Source organism: Mycena indigotica (assembly GCF_014461135.1).
Source record: "Mycena indigotica strain 171206Taipei chromosome Unknown Mind.scaff0010, whole genome shotgun sequence".
NCBI lineage: Eukaryota > Fungi > Basidiomycota > Agaricomycetes > Agaricales > Mycenaceae > Mycena > Mycena indigotica.
Genome location: NW_023503009.1, coordinates 2434595 through 2453561, shown reverse-complemented (window position 1 = coordinate 2453561; position 18967 = coordinate 2434595). Strand labels below are relative to the sequence as shown.

Genomic DNA, 18967 nt, shown 5'->3' with positions numbered 1-18967 from the left:
GACGAACCACACTGACTGACCATAATGATGTACAGAAAACTCGGTCGCAAACCCGCTCTGGGGTCATGAACACTGAATTGTCTGGCATCAAACCCGATTGCTAGCGCTGAGCGGAAACCATTATATTCAGGCAACTTCAATGAGAATCCGGTCTGCGAAACCAGTTGAGTAGTCCTCAGGCTGTCCTTGACTACGATATAGACTGATTTTGTCAAGTTTCCGTCACTAATCGGAAATCACCGCAATCCGGTAAGTAAATAACGCTCCAGATCATGTGTGCAGTTATTTTCAACAGCACTATTTTCTCCCTTGATTGACTAATCTCTCAGAACGTTGGTGATTCCAACGACGGAGAGATAGAGTCCCAGATCTACTATATCCGCACGCAATGTAATGGCTACCATACATCAATGTCAAGGCCAACTAACGAAAAAAAAAGACTGGAGCGTTACATCGGCCATGTCTGTTTCAGCAGCTTTCGATCGGCCACCACCCCCAGATATTCAGAAGCAAGACGATTCCTGCGGTAAACAAAGGTGTCTGGCAAAAAAGTCAGCATTGCGCGGAACATCAGTTTGTTGTCTTGACCTGGCTGAACCAGATCGGGTTGTTGGGACGACGTTTCTGTTGAATCTCCGCCACATGACTGCACGCTCGCGCTGCAGTATTACAGAGAGCGAGCGAAGGGAGATGCTGTAAAGTAGGTTAAAAAGGAAATAGTAAAAGTCGAACAAGTGGTTGCAAACAGCAGGATTGGATTCTCGTCGCATCGCAGGTATGAACGGCCGATGAATAACGATCCGTGTGTGATAGTAACTGCAATGCAAGGCTGCCGACTGGTCGAAGAAGATGTCGTCTTCAAGGAGGCTATCGGGGTTCCACTGGACTTAGTTCTGTGGAACTTAGATAGCATTTAGAAGTACCCTGTACATGAATACATATACAGTTGTCCTCCTCACCCCTTGGGGATCACCGGAGCCGATCCAATCGTCTTCCAAAAGCCGAAGTTAAGGTACGAGGCAAAAACAAGAAACCCCGTTCGACACAGCCACCCCCAGGAAATGCACAATTGCACATACGCCGGTCTGCCGTCACGGCTCGCCGGTCGCGTCGTGTGGGGCTGGAGAGGTGCTCCGGGATAGCTAACTATCCCATCATCATCACCTCCCGACCCACCAAAACCTGGAGCTCGACGGTGGGACTCGCCCAGTCCACCGGGAGTGTGCCTTCATTCTCAAGGACCCGACGCCAGGTGCTGATCACTAGTGACGCCTTGAGAGCTTTCCTCTTCCACTTCCGTTCATTGGTCATCTGGCGGTCCAGCTCGAGCCGCATATCGAGTTGCCTGTACCATCTGTTGTGCGCCTCCCGCTCGCTTACTGGATTCATACTGTCTCGCTGGATTCGGTATTCGTGGCGCATTTGCCATATCAAATATGCCGACTCGGAGACTATAATCCTATAGAGTCGGGTCAGCGCCTTGTCGACCTTGCCGTTACGGCCATACTTCTTAATCGCGCCGCACGCGAGTATCTCATCAAACGTCACCCTTGTCAGTGCTCCGGTTTTCCTCTGCCAGAGTGCTGCCGCAAGGTCCCAGACATAGTGTTGCCCAGTTGCAGGGCACTTGGTGAGTATGTGCTCCATAGTCTCCTCCGTATGGCAGCCCAAGCACATTTCTCTCTCCGCATAGCCTGGTATATTGCGCCAGTACTTCCCAACCTTGTAGCCGTTGTGCAGCAGCATCCACATGAAGTAGCGGATGTTGCGGCCGAAAATCTGGTTTCTTGTGCCCTTCCAGATCAGCCTCGCTGTCGGGGCGTTGCCTTTCGCATCGGTTGCCGCTTGTCGGGCGCGCTCAATGTTGGATGTCGTGTCTGTCCGCTGCAGTTTCTTGCGGTATGCGGGGAGGGCCTGTTTCGTTTGTCGCAGTATCTTGTAAACTTTAGATTGTGTCATTTTCGAGAGTTGCGCCCCGGGTAGTCTGAGTTCGGCAGGGATGGTGGTGTCGAATAAGTCACTTGCGCTTGGTTTCATCGCGCCCTCGTTTGCCAGGGCATCAGCGCCATCGTTGCCCACGTTGCCCGAGTGCCCCTTCACCCACTCAAAGACCGTTGGCGCTGAGCGCTGGCGTATTCGCGCCGCTGCCAGTTTAAACAGCTCCCCATTCTCTGTGAGTCTGAAGTCTTCGCTCTCCCATCGGGAGAGGTGAATCGTAAGGCCGTCGATGGTGGTCTTCGAGTCGCTGAGGATCTTCAGCGGAATGTCAGTGGGGTTGTCCTCCGCTGCAGCAACGATTGCCAGCAGCTCACCCGTTTGATTGGTCTGCTTCAGGTCTGGAGGGACCCGTATGGCCCGGTTGCGGATGTCGCCTTCTCCATAGAACAGCCCCGCTCCAGCCCGGGCGTTTGCTTGTCCGTTGTTCATTGCCGATCCATCTGTGTACACCACGATCTCTTCCTCGTCGGGCTCAACTGCCTTGTCAAGGTCTGGGGGGCTGTGTATTCCTCTTTCGCCGCCACAGAAGATCCGGAATGCATCCTCGAGCTTTTCCGATTCCGTTGGTAGTGGTTGGAAGATGTGCTCCTTCCCGTTAAGCTCCCTGTCCGCTGTCCCAGGGGTCGGATTGTCTCCAGGTTGGTCCCTGAGCGGATTCCATTTGTCCTGTAGGGTATTTAGCAAGCTCCTCGCTTTCACGAAGCACTTGTGTGGTGACTCACAACGGGGGCAGTCATCCCTTGTTGTTGAACATCCCGCGCAAGCGCAGTTGCGGCGCGGTCTATGTTGTGCGGACTCCAGGCGTCTGGCGAGCACTTCCGTTTCCCCGACTGTGACAACCCTGTGGTTCTCGCGGAGACATCTCGCTTCCGCTCCGTTGTTGAAGACTCCCCGATTTGTCGCTCGCGACTTGATGTGGAACCATATGGGCAGTTGTCGCTGGACTTCGCGTTGGAAGCACAGCCCTTCAAGGCGCGCGTCATGGTCTTGGGCGGCTTTCATCAGCCGTGCTATATCCTTCGGGAGCGGGTTAGTTCTGGACCCTGAGTTCCACGATTGCAGGAACACGTGGAGCCTCAGGTCCGGGTCCACTACGCCACGGTCATCTCCCAGGATGTTGAGGGCGTTTAATTCGTCCGCGGCAAACGCCCAAAGCGGGCGATCGTGGCCTGTCTTGAGATATGATTTCAGCCACATGACTGTAATGGCTTCGTTCCGCGCCACGATATCAAGAAGGTTCCTTCCACCCTCATCCTTTGGCGCATATATCGTCTCGGCATTAATGGTGCGCGATTTCTTTCCCGCCCAAAGGAAGTCTCTCACTCGTCTCTCAAGCTTTTTCTCGACCTCCTCCGGCATGCCTTGAACCTTGGTCAGGTACTGTGTCATTCCGCCAACGACCATAAGGATTATCAGGCGTCTCCCCTCCATTGTTGGGTGACCCAATTCCCACTGGTCAAGGGAGTTGTCTATTTTCTCCAGGGTTCGGGTCCAGACTGATATTTGTTCTAGGTCGTTACCCACCCATGCGCCCAGCGTGCGTATTGGCTCTCTCTCTGCTGCTATCTTGTGGTCGGCAGGTATCTCCATACCGTTCACGCCATTCAGGCGTCTGGTCTCTCGGAGACGTTCGCGCTTTTCGCGCTTGCCAACCGGTATGATTTCCGTCTTTGTTTTGTTGAACTTCGCTCCTGACGCCAAGCACCATTCATCTAGTATTACCAGCAGGTCTCCATAGTCGTCGTTGTCCGACAAGTACACCAAAGTGTCATCCGCAAACAGGGACGCAATAATCTTGTCCTCCACGCCCCGGATTTTCAACCCCTGTAGATCAGATTGGCGTAGCGATTCAGCTAGCGGCTCAATCGCGAGATCAAATAGGAGGCAGGAGAGTGGGTCCCCTTGATATACCCCCCGTCCCACCTTGTATGAGTGTTTCGAGAAGACGCCGTTGATAGCTACTCTAGTGTGAGCATCGGAGTACAGTGTTCGTACAGTATTTATGAATTCATGTGGTAGGCCAAACGTCTCGAGTACTTTCCATAAGTAGTCGTGTTTAATTTTGTCATATGCCTTCTCCTGGTCCAGCGCGACCACCGCCCCGCTCAGTTCCGAGACTTCACCCAGGTCGAGGATGCGTTTTGTGAGCCATATTTGATCATAGATCTGGCGGCCTGGTACAAATCCAGCCTGCGCTGGGTGTATGATGTCAGGGGCTATCTTTCCCAACTTGAGGGTGAGTGACTTTGTGAACACCTTGTAGTCTGTGTTGAGGAGCGTGATAGGCCGGTAGTTCGCGATTTCCGCACGATCATTTTTCTTGTATAGCGGTGCCATGTAGCTCTCCGCAAAGTTGGTATCTTTAACCAGCCCATGTGTTTCGATGTCATTGTACACTGCCTGCAGCATACCAACCATATCAAATGCCTGTCGGGCCTGTTTCTCGAGTGTTTCGTACCTTGCTGCCAATGATTTATACACTTCGTATGGGATCCCATCCGGTCCTGCCGCCTTATCATTTGCAGATTTGTTGAGCGCTTCGACAACGTCCTCTCGCGATGTGCGGCGTCGCATTATTTCTTCCTGGTCGGGGGTCAGTCTCGCTTTGATGCGGCTCAACACACACTCAATTGCCTGTGCTCTCTCGACCTCGTCTGTCTCGTTGACACCGTCATCTTGCAGTCTCCTATGGTGGTCTCGTGCGATGTCCGCCATGCCCTGAGATGATGTCTCGTATACGGGCTGTCCATCTCCACTCGTTGATGGCTTCCTCAGTCGATGGATCACTTCGCGGGGCTTTCTGGGCTTGTTGATGCCAGACCAGTATTTGCCTATGACTTCTCCTTCCAGTTTGTTCTGAATCTGGGCATCTAGGCGCCGTCGACGGTGGCGTTTCCGATACTTGGCCGTCAACTCGTCTGTCAGCGCGGCCATGCGCTGTGTCTTCTCCTCCGGTCCCAGTGTAGCATTTGTGCTTACACTATTTAACTTATTCTCCGTGTCCTGTATTTCCTTATCCAGGCGGGGCACAATCTCTTTTGCCCTTTTACGGGCAAAGGCTAGAATTCTTTTCTTAAACTCTGCGTAGAGCGTCTGTGCGTTATGTTCTCTGTCGCGCGGCTGGCTTCTGACGAATCTTAGCTCAGCATGGAATGCCTTGCCCTGTTGCTCAATGTACTCGGTGAGCTTCTTGTCGCCAATGATGCATTTGGGCCATACCCACCTTCCGGGCCCCGTAGTCGGCGCTTCCGCCGTGGTCAACCTTACTGTTGCCATTTTGTGGTCAGTATTAAATCCCGGCGGGCGAATCTGCCACTCATATGCACTCTCTAGCATGTCCGCCGTTACATAAATCCTGTCTATTCTGGATTGGGCTCCTGTGGCCTTCTGGAGGTAGGTGTATTCTAGTTTGGTCGGGAACGTCTCTCTCCAGCCGTCGTTCAAACCCAGATGTGACTTTAGTGTGTCAAGCGCCGCCGTTGCAAGCGCCGAGTCCGCATGCGCAGGCAGTCGATCGATGGTGTCCTCAACTATATTCGTGTCGCCCGCCATCGCATCTGGCTTCTGCACATGGGGGTGTTCGGTGAAAAACCTGTCTATCTTTTCCCAGAATTCTGCGTTCTCGGCTGGTGAGTTTGGGGCGTACACTCCAAGGATGCTCAGTGGGCGGTCGTCATGCCAGGCGACTTCCAACAGCATTGCCCTTCCGGGTACTATCTCTGTCGTCTTTGCTGTCTCTGTTTTGACAAGTGTTTTGTTTAGTCCAAATGCAAGCCCTGCTGCGTTTGCAGACTCCGGATTCTCCGAATTCATAACCCTCAGGACCCTACCGAATAGGAACTCGACATCATTATGTCGGCTTTGGTTAAGGTGTGCTTCCCCTACAACCATGACGCCTATCTTATTCTCGCGCATGGCCTGCCACAAGTGGAACCACTTGTTGTCTGGGTGCCAGAAGTTAGTGTTCCCGAGACCATTTATGTTGATGGCGCCGAGCTTCATTGACGCCTTTGTTAGTTTTGTGCCCTGGTTGGGGCTCATTGCATTTCTGGGGGGGCCCGGAAACTCTTCCTGCCTGCGGCGGAGCGGTGCCTGTCTCCCCACGGGTACCGTTATGGGAGCGCGGGTCTGTGCGGCCGTTTGGCCTTGCGCTTGGTCGTGCGCCGGCCCTTGGTCTCGGGCCAGGATTTCTCCTACGGCTGGTCGTGCCTGCGGCTGGTCATGCCGCGGTGTCGCCAAATCGGGCGGTACACCTGTTGGGGCCTGTCGGGCCATCGGCGGGTCGTGCCGGGGCTGGTCGTGCCCTGGTGTCGCCAAATCGGGCGGTACACCGGTGCGACTGTTAGTCGCTTGTGCATCGGCAACCCCATCATCGATGCGTCTTGGGGTTTGTTGTTGCTCCCTCTCGGGATCTGGCACCCTCGGCATCTCCGGGGTGTCGTTTGCACCATCTCCTCCTCTTCCGCCAGTGCTGTCCTCGGAGTTGCGATCGCCGGTAGCGGAGCGATCAACTCCTCGAGCACTTGCATGCGCGTTGCCGTTTGCCGTTGTCTGTCCTGGTGGGTTTGTTGTGCTTCTTGTGGTGTCGACTGCGTGTGTTTTGGGCTGACCGCTTCCTCGCTAGGGCTTGCGGCCTTTACGCCTCGTATATGTGGGTTTGTCGTGACTTCTGGCTAAAGCTGCTGGGGCTATAGCCTTCCCTCACTACTTGCCAGGACTGCTGGCCGGTGTACCCTGGCCTAAACAGGCCCACCGTTGCGGCGTACTCATCATCTCGGAGGCCGGGGGCCTCCGATCCGAGCACGCAAACCCTCCCCCGTTTCCTGTCCTGCACGCCAGGCGTGCAGTCAGTAAATGTGGCGGGTTCGGGGCGCGCCTCTTACGAGGCGACTTCTTCCAGCCCAGCGCTAGGTATTACTTGCATCCTGTTTTTAGAAGGCAAAAAACATATATTTTAGTGGCATGTATATTGTTCGACAAATGTGTACTATTCCAGCGCGTTGATTCAGCGTCCGCCCCTCTGCGGTTTACCACCCTTTTTCACTGGCTGCTCCGGCTTGATTGCGATTGGTGTCTGGCCCCGGCTATGCGCGTTTTGTCTGGGTCCCGCGTCGTTTGGGAGTGCTCCACGGTTCAGCGTCGGGGTCTTCATGTCCTTGATCAGGACAGTGGGGCCCGGCCAGTCAGCGGTGTTCGGGAATTCACAGCACCAGTATAGGTGGTCGTTATTTGAGCAGATCGAGCACCACGGCATTTCAGTTTCGAGTCGGCGTAGCTGTTCGAACAGGATGGGTTGTCCGGTCGAGACAGTTTGTCTCGCCTTTGTGGCCGGGTCAAATGCATTGGTTGGGCCTATGAAGCGCCGAACTCGGATGTGCGCACATATAAGCTCCCACCCGTTTATGCTGTCGGTTGGCGGCTTTCCGTAAACCTTCCACAGGTTGTGCCTCTCGTCATAGCGTGCTTCAATTGTCCTCAGGAACTTGAGGATTCGTTCATTGAAGGGCTCCGTGCTCATGTGGCCCGTGGCACGCTGAAAAGCCAGTCTGAATGGCTTGTCGTCTCTGGCAAACTCGGCTATACCCCAGCGCAGGATCTCCGCCGACTCGGAGTCTCCCCCTTGGATCTCTGGGTGAAATATGCCTATTGCCCACGACATGGCCTTTAGGTCGATCTCCACGAAGCGGACTGTGAGTTTGTCGGGGTCGTCGAGGAAGGGGAATACATTGATGCCCAGCAGCACCTCGCGAACCGCCTCGTTCAGAATCTTGGCCCCGAAGGCGAATGGCGGTGTATACGGGCCTGCGTAGGGTGTCTGGATTTTTGCCGTGAGGGGGAAGAACCGGACGTCGCCCTCGCGGATGATGCCTCCCCGAGTGAGATAGTCGTTAACCTTGTTGATTATCGTCGACATGCCTTTATACGCGTTGGCCGCGAGCCAGCCACCGAGGAATACCACTACCGCCAAGTGTTTGCTGGGTTCCTTGCGGATGGGGTCCGCGACTGCCGGATGGACGTTCTCGAGGATATCATCTGCTGAGATTACCGCCGCCGGGTACTCGCCATTATTCGGAGCATACGTCTGCTCGCGCGTCAGGTCGTTCGGGCCTTCTGGGTCTGGTGGAGTGTATGCAGGGAGGATTTTGTGGGGGTTCATTCCCCTGAATTCTGGGTTGCGGGCCAGGAACTGGTCCCGCGTTGGAAAGACGAATGGGATGTTCTTCACGGGGCGCTTGTCCGTGCCGTCTGTGCTCATTTCATCCCCTCGTTTCTCCCCTCCACCTCCCCCGCCTCCACTTCCAAACACGTCGTCTGGCTCCGGCATGGGGTCGTCTAGGTCGGCTAATGTGAGCGGGGTAGGGTTGCCTTGGCTGTCGAGGATGTTGAAGCTAGGTATGAGTGGGCGCTCCTGGTTGTTCTGACCGGGACGTTTGCGGTTCGCGGGGGTGGTTTTCTCGGGGTTGTTGCGGGACCCTGGGAGGTTGTCGGGGGCTGACTGGTCCTCTGCGGTCTTGCCCACCTTGCGTTTCTCGCTTTCCGCAGATTCCAGCGTGACGGCAAGAAGAGAAAAGTTTTTCCTCTCTCTGCCTCGTGCCTCTGAGTTTGTCTCATGTGCTGCACGCGCATTGCACGCCTTCTGCATGTGTATTTCCCAGCATGCTTATAGTTCATTGTAATGTTTAATATATAACAGTTGTGTTTACAACTGGGCCATTGGCCGAGCGGTCAGCTCATTTTGACGTCGGTCGACGTCCCCAGGTCGCGGGATCGCGGTCAGCGAGGGGCTCCGACGTCGGCGGTCGCCCCGCTGTGCTCTGGGCGTCCCTGAGCACAGCGGGGGGGCTCGTCCTCTCTACTTCACCAACCACATGGTGGTGGTAAAGAGTCACGAGACCCCCCCACTGGACTTAGTTAGATGTCAGATTACTTCAATTTGCAACTTCAAGTTGGGGCAACATACGGTGTGGTGGAAGTGCTTCGAACCACCTATTGAGGGCTGAGTCAAGTTCGACGACGACTTGTTCTTCCCATTGGTCATCCCCAAGTCCGATGAGAGATTTGCTTCGATTTGATGAGTACTAGCGACAGCGTCAGCGGCAGAAGAGAACAAGAGGGTGGAAAGACGACCAGAATCTTGCAGCTGAAGGACAGTATTCGATTAAGCTGCAGCATGAACACGAAATAGTCAATGCGCGATGGCTGTTGCGTTGGCTGGCGAAACAATGGAACCGAAGAATCGTCTGCGCTACCCCAATATTCATCGTCGCACAGGATAGGTAGCTGGATATCAAAACTAGTGGGAGTTGAACCATTTACAATGAAGATGATCGAAGAATCGCTTACTCGTGGGATTGCAATGCAAATGTTCTCCCAAGCGCGGTGCTAATTTGGGACTCGAACAAAAACAAGATCCACGATGCCCGCTTTTCCAACTCTTGTTCGAATTGATGCCGGCGTTCGTGCTTCTTGTACCTATGAGCCCCCATGTCTTGGCTGAGTCTGACCCCAAACCCAACCAATGTCCAGGTTACGCGCGGAGTTGATGTACAGTCCAGAAATTCGGCTGCTAGCTGGCCGACCGTCAGCCCGCGTGAAGAAGAGACCAAGTCTACGCACGCAATAACACTGTAAATCGTGCAAGGTAGGGGTCTTGTGGACCAAATGTCCCGTAAGTTGGACTTGGTCAAACCATTTCCAACCAGCAGTCTCAGCTGGAGAAACATCCACATTGGTCAAGGATACCCGAGGGTCCGTCGAGTATCGTGCTGCAACAGCGCAAACGAGAAGAACGGTCTTGGCGAACCCGCCATGTCGCAAATGGAGTTTTTGTGTGACCTCCGCTTGAAAAGTGGGTCGGTGCAAGAGTGGGAGAAAGGCATTGACATTGTCGAAGTAAAGAGCAATGAGGGTTTCCAGCAGATCTTCGTCCGGGAAGGAGCTGGCTGGGGCAAGGTCTCCCCACCCTCGAGTTTGGAGGGGTGTCTGGAGTGTTCTCCCACTATTCTCTGTTAGCTTGTAGTAGCAGGGAAAAAGAATCAACGCACCCTTTTATCAAACTCCGGACTGCTCGAGGGTAACGTGCCATCTTTCTTCCAAAGATCTACGGCAGCTTTGACAAGCATTCCCCCGCTCGACTTGCCCTGGAAGCCCTGGGCTGCGGGGTGGTTGATAGAAAGTGCTTTAAAGCTTGCTTCGATTTGCGTGAATGCTAAATCATCGGAATGTGGCTCCGGAAACGGATTATTGAGTCGTTGGATGGCGTTGTTGATGAGTTGGACACCCGGACTTTTCGCAGCCCTTGCTTGGCGCAGCAAGTCCTCTACGGTCTCGAGACGGGCTTCGAGTGCAGCAACGTAGGCAGCGGAGGGTCGCGGATCTTGCTGACCATCGAATGGCTGGTCAAGATAGGTGCAAACAAAGTCGTGCTTCTTGCAATGTCCACAAGGATCGCCACCGCTACCTAGTTCGATGAATGTCAGAATAAACAGTCTCAGTTATTACGCACAACGACGTTTCTTGCGTCGACACATATCGCAGGCCCTGGCCACCCGTTTCAGCTTGCTCCTCGTTCCATCCTCGTCGGCTGATGCCGACATTGAGCCTTGTCTCCCGAGTCAGACTGTAAAAATCAGCCTATGAGGGGGGTGGTTGGACGGCTGATGTAACATTGAGCCTGAGGTTACATAATCGCAGGTAGACAGGTACATGGTATGCTTGTTCCAGGGATTTTTCGACTCGTCTCGTCGCGGCTCTGAGTCTGTGCATTCTTTCATTACGGATGCGCCACACCGAGCTGGAAAGCAGTCATCCACGATTCAGAACCAAATGGCAAACTTGAACCTAGCTTTGAGCCGTGGCCCGACTGCCTCTTGGACCTTGGCTCTCAACTGACAGCGTCGGCTGTTGGTGTTACAAGCACACAAGCAAACACCTCCCGTCTGTCGTGGAACAAGGGTCTGTGGGTCCCATTATTGCGGCGGCTGACGACATCACTGGCAATGCAAGGTGTCTGATAGTCCTTCGTTATGTGTATAATTGTCGCTACTTACATGTTGTCGTTCTAAATAGTCTTACTCATGACTGATAGTAACGCCTTCTACTATCTGTGTATAGGCAACTCGAATATCAGACAACACAACCGCTTCTGAGCTAGGAAGCACTACTCTTTTCAGATTCTGGCCAGAGAAAATCACCCTTGTCCAGCGGTATCTGCGTGTAAAAATCACGCAACTCCTTGCTCAATCGTGGTCGATCCGCTCGAGGAGTGTACCGCGGAATCGGACGGACAAAAAATATTGTCCGCCAGACCTGGCGTACGCGCTGGTAAAAACGGAATGAATGCCGTTGGCCTGGCTGACGTAATTGCGACCAGGTCAAGCCACTGCACAGTTTGTCAAAGCGCTCGCATACCTCCCCAATGGTAGGTCGCATCGAGGGATCCAGCGATGTCATTTCAGTGACCAGGGGCTCCAAGAAACTCAGAGATGGGCGGATTATACCCTGGAGAATCTAAGTGACCAAACTTGTGGAAAGCGAGACACACACTTGGAGTTTCTCTTTCTGAGAGAAGAGGAAGTATTTCCTCAAAAGGTTGCCCAAGCAATATATATCGGTCGGAAATGGATTGCACAATTGGTGGGTTCTGAATTCCGGAGGCGACCTATCGCCTCCCATGATGACATATTCGAGCGGCGGCCCGTCTGAGGGATCATATTGTCTCGAGAGACCGAAGTCGATCACGAAATAACGTGGCCAGCATTCCGTGCGGGTGATATAACGAGCAGGCCAATCGGACGTGGCAGACTGCCAGGTATGCACAGGGTGATACCCGGAAGGGAAGAGACGGGAAGGGTCTTGAACGATGTTGAGTCGGCTGCAGTCCCTACACACAGAAACAAACGGGTTGTGTTAGATAGTGTCAGCGGAGAGTTTTACGCAGATACCGATGAGCAACGAAGTTCTCGTGCATGAATTCAAAGGCCTATGATAAGTCAGTGGTGGCCGAAAAGCAAGAAGAGTCACAAACCTCAAATATTTGCCTGAAGCAATGGATCACTTCCCCGACCGTGTCGAATTTGGGTTCACAGAAGCCAATGAATCGAGGCATGACCAGGATACGCTTGTCGGGGTCCTCAGGATCTTGAAGAGCTTCCAGAATAGGTACGCAGTGGTTTCTAGGATCTTTGGCATGTTCGGGAGATGAGAAGAGGTTGGCAATTTCAACTTCGTGAGGGTGGACACTCGTGGACACGATTTTAAGCATAACAGGCTTGTTGTCTGACATCCGGTGTGCATCCATTAAGGTCCGCTTCTATGGGGGTGTCAGCGGAGAGAAAGTCATGTAGCAATTCGAAGACGCACAAAATGAGTGGCTTCATAGTCTTCCAACGCGCGACGACCAACATCCGGAATAAAATGCGGATGAAATTTAGGTCTGAGGCGATATCCTGCGGCCTCCAAGAAGTCGCGACGGTCGAACCAGTACAGCTCGTGGGTCGAGCGCTCCAATAGGTGGTAATCGCGCGGCGCAGACATTTACCTCCATGTCATTGACATGAGGCAAGGTGTCCTATTTTGATGGCCGTCTGGCCGGCCCCAAGCCGGCCCTATCAGAGGACAGTTCCAAACTTACTTGCATCTTACTACTTGGTTCGAACCTCATGTTAGTGCAAACTTAGAGCTCAGCATGGTGTCGTCACGGGGGCCTCGATCTCTTCTCCTACCCCCACCATGGCGCTAGCTTTCATACGTTCGCCTGCAACCACAGCATTAAAAACACTGAAAGTGATGGACAAGAGCCTCGACAACGTTCAAGAGACAAGAGAATACTGGGATCAGACGGAACTCCATACTACCATACACACAATGCGCCAGAAAGTCGTAAAATATGTCCCAAATACGTTTACCGATACCACAACAGAAATGCCGCCCAACGCGATGAGATTTGTCAGAAGATCATTGAAGACTCGCAGCAGGGGGACCTTAGCATCGAGACACGCAAACTCGCCTCGAAGTGGAGTACTGAGTCTCATCGACTGGCGGCAGCCATCGAGGCATGTATCTTTTTCCCTCCGAGCTCTTTCAAAGTACTAGTAATGTTCGAGTCCCCAGACTACTTCGGAACGGAAACGAGAAGGAAGACCGCCCTCTTATGAGTCAGCTGTGAGAGCAGGTGGTGTCGTTCATCACGATGGGTACGATTTTTGTAATTTCTCCGTTGGGAATTATTCAAGGACCCCGAGCCCATCAACGGCATTGACCTCTCAGGCTGCCAATACCAATGGATCTCAGGCCAAAGTTGATCGTCTCAAGTTAGCATCTGCATATCCAATTTTCCGCCGCCAGACACTCATTTCAAACGACAGGGAGAAACTTCAAAACATGGTTAGTAGTTTGTGTCGCTGTCTGCGCGCGGGGCAACCACTTGATATTCTTGATCTTGTAGCGGGTGAAGGAGGGACCCATCCTATTCCCACATGGTACGACCATTACACCCTTTTTGGAGGTACATCCGAGTTCAGGGGTTAGTATTCAGCGTACACTGCTGTCCATTGCCTTCAGCTTACAATGGCTCAGGCGGCCACACAACGTGTCAATGGGCCCTTGATGGTTCAGAACCCAGACACCGAGAGCATCGAAGGAGACCGCCATCACCAACGGTGAATATTTTCCGCTGATTCTTCCAGCCAGATTCAAACTTGAACCAGATTGAGCCAATTCACCCATAACGCTGTTGCTACATCGACAGTTGCGGAGTCCGATTCGGACTCTGAACTTGAAGACGAGCCTGAGAATGCTGCCTTGATGGATAGTCTTTTGAGCCAACGCACTCAAGATGGGTCGGAGAGGGATTTGGAAGATGTGCGGGATGTTGCTGCCGACATATTGCAAGCCGGACGGTATGTTGACCGCGGGCACCGGTAGTCGAGAGAAATGTCCAGCCCACATAATCCTGGGTCAAGTCATGCAGATAATCTGAAGTGACCAATTGTAAATAAGAGCCAACTCAAATCCTTTCTACCGGGCTGTGTCCGCGTGTGAAGGTCGAGCACGTTCACCAAAAGTAGTTTTCGACGCTCTCAGTCTTGCAACAATTGGCCACGAAGTTGAATACTTGTTGTTACAATAAGCACCATGAAAAATTGGAAGACGATACCACGCTGAGAGTAGTCCAGAGTGGAGCGACATCTTCCGTCACATTAACGCCAGTATTTTTGTGCCAGGCGGACCCATGGAGGAGCACTTGATGACACAAGGCGCGCAAAGTGCTTAGCCAGGAAAGTGCAGTATCGATCAGACCATCAGACGCGTTTATGTAAGCCGAGTGCCGATACTACATGCCGCAGTGAGTCGAGTGGCGAGTACCGCCATGCCTTCAAGTGCACGCAAGACGCATTTATCTGGGCCCGGGTGTTGATTGGCCGTTGGGAGCGGCAAGAGCGGAAGACCTCCGCAGCGTAGGACGCCTGATGAAGGAGAAGAAGAGGTTTGATAGTACATGTCGGACCCACTGGCGACGCGACTTTGAGCTCAAGTTCGGGGCTGGATGCAATCTGAGGCAATGGATAGGTAGACATATGCAGCCCGGTATATGCTGCCCAGTCTCCACGCCAAAGATGCGTCGGGCAATCAGTAAGAGCGACAACCCGCCAACATACTCGAGTTTCAGCACCGGTGTAGCGGTTCTTGAGTTCTACAAGCAGCCATCGAGTCGGCATAGAAAAGTCTGGTTTGAGGTTTGAATAGCAAGTTAAAATGGATGGAAGGCCAAAAAAATTGGTTGTGGTGTCTGCGCTCCTTGCTTACGTCATTGGCTACAACGCCTCCAATTATGTAATCCACTGTCGTCAGTCTGTCGATACTTGAAATTGTTGATCAGATAGCCGACCGCGGTGATGAGCTGGTGGGTCCTTAAGCCTTAGGCTGGACCGCTGTATGCAGCTGGCACCATCACTGTATGCGAGATCGAAGGCCTAGGAGAAGGACGTGTGCTGAGAGGGGTCACGAGATCGGGTGTCACACGACCGTGACCTCTCTCATCATTTCTCTCCCCGCCATTCCGAACAGCAACCACATGAGGTCTCAGGCGCATACGCCGAGCCTCTCACCGACCGCAACAGCCCCAGCCCCAACAAGTTCGGGCTTCTCCTGCGCCAGCAGTTGAGTGTTGAGTTGCCAGTCCAGTCCGTCTCCGCTGTCTGACCAACTTGAATAATGCTTTAGGAATATCCTCTATCTCTCCCTTTAGCAAATCGATGGGGCGGCTCGACAAGCATCCCAACTGAAAAACGCCCAACGCCCCGCCAAGTTCATCCCTAATCCTTGCGGCCCGACCCCCCACACAGCCAAGAACACATATCGATCCTAGATGTCTTCACCCCTTCCCAGCAGCCATCCAATAAATTTCTCCCCTTCAGACGTGTTCCTCCATGTGGATGAATAGAACAGCACACTTATCGGCACGAATGAGGGCTGGCAAACCAATATCCTCAAGCGGCGCAGGAAACACGGCTGTTCGTGTCCATGCTGTAGCCGATTCCGACTCCGATGGACGGTGGGAAGAAAAATACCCACTTCGACTGCATTCCATGCCGGTACGTCCTTGCTGTCTGGGATAACATGTGGCTTGAATGGCTCCAGAATTACGAAGAAAACCAAAATGACTCTTTCTCGAGACGAATCATCGAGTAAGTTATTACCTCTATCTGGCATCTCGCTGATGAAGAAGCGGCAGCCTAAATACCTCAAGTTTTGTACCCCAGCGCCGGGAGGCCGCAAAGATGAAACAAACGACGCTGGATGGTGTAGCTGTTGAGGACTCAACATGGCGCCATCGCTCTCTGTCATCTTAGCAACAATTCAGCAACGATAGACTTGTTCAGCTGGCGCTACGTGGCGTGATCTGTTTCCCAAAACTCATCTGGCTGACGCTTCGCAAAGCCAATCGATGCTTTCGAAAAGGAAACACTCGTCGATATGATGGAGATGGCTGCTCGAGCACCGGATGGCAGGATCAAGTTACGGGACGCACGATTGACACACCAGCATATCCTCGACAATTCGCTCAATATATCCGCGACACCCGCAAGGAACTAGCGGTAGATTTCCGTTGATTCCAATCAACATTGGCTCACTTACTGCAACAAAATGTACCAGCCTTGTTTGTGTCTCTCGACTGCGATTCCTGGAGTGCCCGGAATGGCGACAGCTTCAATGCCCACTTCAAAATAGTAGCTCGAGCACATGCGATCTGCATCGAGTTGGTCAAATCGCTGTCGCAGTCATCTATCGGCATTATATCAGTCTTAGATATACGAAACATGGAACTGGCACCGAACTCAATGGATTTAGAATGTGGGTGCAAGGGTTTTGTCAAGCTTGATGACGAGGGTACGTTTCCAGTTGACGCCGTCTGCATATGCTCAAACACGATCCAAGCTCTTGCAACGATGACAATCGTTGTGGTTGTCCATCATAATTCACTCGCTTTGCCCCACTTGTATCCATGCCTGCGCGGGACTTGCCGTTGGACTACTCAACTGAGTGCCATGTCGTGTCTTTGAAGTTGGCATGACGGACTCTTTTCGGGAGGCTTGAGTTGCATGCGAGGCGATGTTCGGGCTAGCTTTGGTGCAGGCGCTGGTGTATAAGGAACAGACTGTGCCACGATGGGCATGACAATGGTGCGTGTCGAGTATTTTCTGCCTCCTTCTTGCTAATTGTCTGAAAGCCAGCTACTGGGCTCAATTCAACGAGCTACCTGGTCAAATCCAGGGAGCGTGTCGACGAAGATGTAGGAATGGTGCTAGAAGTGGTGGAGCCATCGCGAGCGTGTGTCCTGCTGCACTTGCCTCCAGTCTCTTGCGGTTTACGTGCCGCAAAGAGACATGAGCAACGGGAAAGAAGGAAATACGGTCAATACCGGGTCTGAGGTATGTTTTTTGTTTCATCTACTCATTACGCTTGCCTCAACCGCGGCCTTCTCTCTTTGCGCCGACGCCGCCTCGCTTGCTGCGCTCAACGGACAATGCCTCAAACAACGGAACAGGTATGGAGGAGCTTGAACAGGTGCTTAAGTGACTGGGGTTTACCTTCAACCACAATGAGAACTGGATACTGTATGCTCAACTAGTTTTCTTTCAATGGCTTGTCTTATATCTCACAGCTAGCTGCTTCCCACATGTCATAAATCTTGTATGGTACAGGTGTTGGGACCCCATAAGGAAACAATCTATGTAAGGAACCAGGAACGGCCCGACAGGTACTCCAAGGCAAATTCTTCTTGATGATGATGGACGGTATTCGCCAGCGCCTGAAGGCGGATGGCCTTCTTCCAGTCTGAACTATTCTTCAGAATAGTTGTGCCTCCCTGGCATCGTTGTACATGGTCCCAGTACCACTTTTCACAGCACGCTGTCCAATGGCCAATGTCTAGACCGGAGCCAAAAAAACGCTGCTGGCAAGGGCCACCATGAGACACCGTTTCTCTTGGTAACCTCCACCAGGCACCGTGGTTTTACCTATGGATAAGTTAGCACCCAGCCCCTTGGACCAAACGGTAGACACACACTTTTCTATCCTATACACTCCACAGAGTAGATCCAGCTCGGCAGCATCAAGACAATGATAGTAGTAAGGGCTCATGTCACATGTCAGTGGAGACGTATGTCTATAACCGGCACATGTCTGCACCCGTGTCTGATGTGATGATCTCCGTCGATTCCCGCGATCACCCGGCAGTGTGTCGCAGGTTTCTGGAGATACTGAGGCTCGCTGTAGTACTGTAGATATGGTATAAGAAGAGGTCAGGATTGATATACATGTACTTACTTAAAAAGTTGTCACCATTGGAGTTCAATCCTCACCGATTGAAGTCAGTTTTGAAGGCAGCAATATTCAATAATTGTGTGTATTGCTACTTGTATAGAAATCCAATAAGAGCTTCCTAGCTACATACACTTACTTCTAACTCCAGAATTCAATATGTGCACTCTAATTCTGTAGCACCAGCGTGCGGCCGTTCAGCCAGTGCTTCCGCCGGCGGCAGCTGGGTGGTCTGCCCCTGCCAGGGGTAGACCACTGTAGCGAGGAGCATAGAAGGCCGGCGGCAGCATGTGGCCGTCCTTCGGCGTTGTCGCCAGAGTCCCCGCTCTTGAGCTGGCGCGAGTGCAGCTAAAGCACAGCGGGTCGTTGTAACTGTTGCTGTCGCGTTGGGCGGCCAAGAACGCGTGTAGCCGGCGGCCATCGCGTCAGATGCCGATGAGGACGACCTTGGAGCGGGGAGGCCTTGAACTAGGTCGGCCGCCAAAGTTCAAGTTCGTGTGAGGGAGTCCGAGTCGTAGTTAACGACCTGTGAGTTGGCACGGGTTCTGGAAGCCAACTTGTCAGATGCTGGTACCACATATATAGTGAGAGAGTGCACCTGGAGCCAGGCAATGACCATGATGGCGAGAACGAGAGGCAACAGTAGTTGATTGCTTGTACTAGTACCTACTAAAGGCCGGAGGTGGTTTGCTCGGTCGCCAGCCTGAGTCTGGATGGTGGCAGAGTGGACAGTAAGATTGGTAGTGCTGCTTGTTCAGTGCAGCGGGAGTTGGCGGCGCGGCGCGGTGGTGGCGGCGGACAAGGGCGGAGGTTCGGGCTACGGGCATGACATGATCCCGGGTTATTTCCGACCCGACCCGACCGAAAACTGATGGGCCATCAGGCCCAGACGCCAACTTGAAAAACGATTGGCTGCAACGCATGTCCATATGAGGAGTTTCCTCCGAAAGGACATGCGTTGTGGCCATCAACACCTGTCCTGTTTTGGACACCCGTAACTGGGTAAGATTGTGCTCGAACATGCGCTGTCATCCAAATGGCGGCTCCAAACTTGCTCAGATTACAGTAGGTGAGTACATAGATAATGCTATAATCTCTCTTCTTTCCCCCTCTTTTTTCTTATTTTTTTGGCCCCGTCTCCACA

At 52.9% G+C, this 18967-nt stretch overlaps 3 protein-coding genes across 3 annotated transcripts; all 3 read right to left on the bottom strand.

Moving 5' to 3' along the window:
* Positions 1–468: 468 nt before the first annotated feature.
* MIND_01137500 (Zn(2)-C6 fungal-type domain-containing protein) lies at positions 469–1335 on the bottom strand (the record flags this gene model as incomplete). The annotated part of the gene is made up of 4 exons (XM_037367916.1): positions 469–540; positions 589–693; positions 747–881; positions 1177–1335. The coding sequence occupies 4 exons, from the start codon at positions 1333–1335 to the stop codon at positions 469–471; spliced, it is 471 nt and encodes a 156-aa protein (XP_037215748.1).
* Positions 1336–7003: 5668 nt separating this feature from the next.
* Positions 7004–8641, bottom strand: MIND_01137400 (uncharacterized protein; the record flags this gene model as incomplete). Its single annotated transcript, XM_037367915.1, has 1 exon — positions 7004–8641. The coding sequence occupies one exon, from the start codon at positions 8639–8641 to the stop codon at positions 7004–7006; it is 1638 nt and encodes a 545-aa protein (XP_037215747.1).
* A 2507-nt stretch (positions 8642–11148) lies between these two features.
* On the bottom strand, positions 11149–12534 carry MIND_01137200 (Protein kinase domain-containing protein; the record flags this gene model as incomplete). The annotated part of the gene is made up of 5 exons (XM_037367914.1): positions 11149–11499; positions 11545–11881; positions 11943–11980; positions 12026–12310; positions 12361–12534. The coding sequence occupies 5 exons, from the start codon at positions 12532–12534 to the stop codon at positions 11149–11151; spliced, it is 1185 nt and encodes a 394-aa protein (XP_037215746.1).
* Between the last annotated feature and the right edge of the window lie 6433 nt (positions 12535–18967).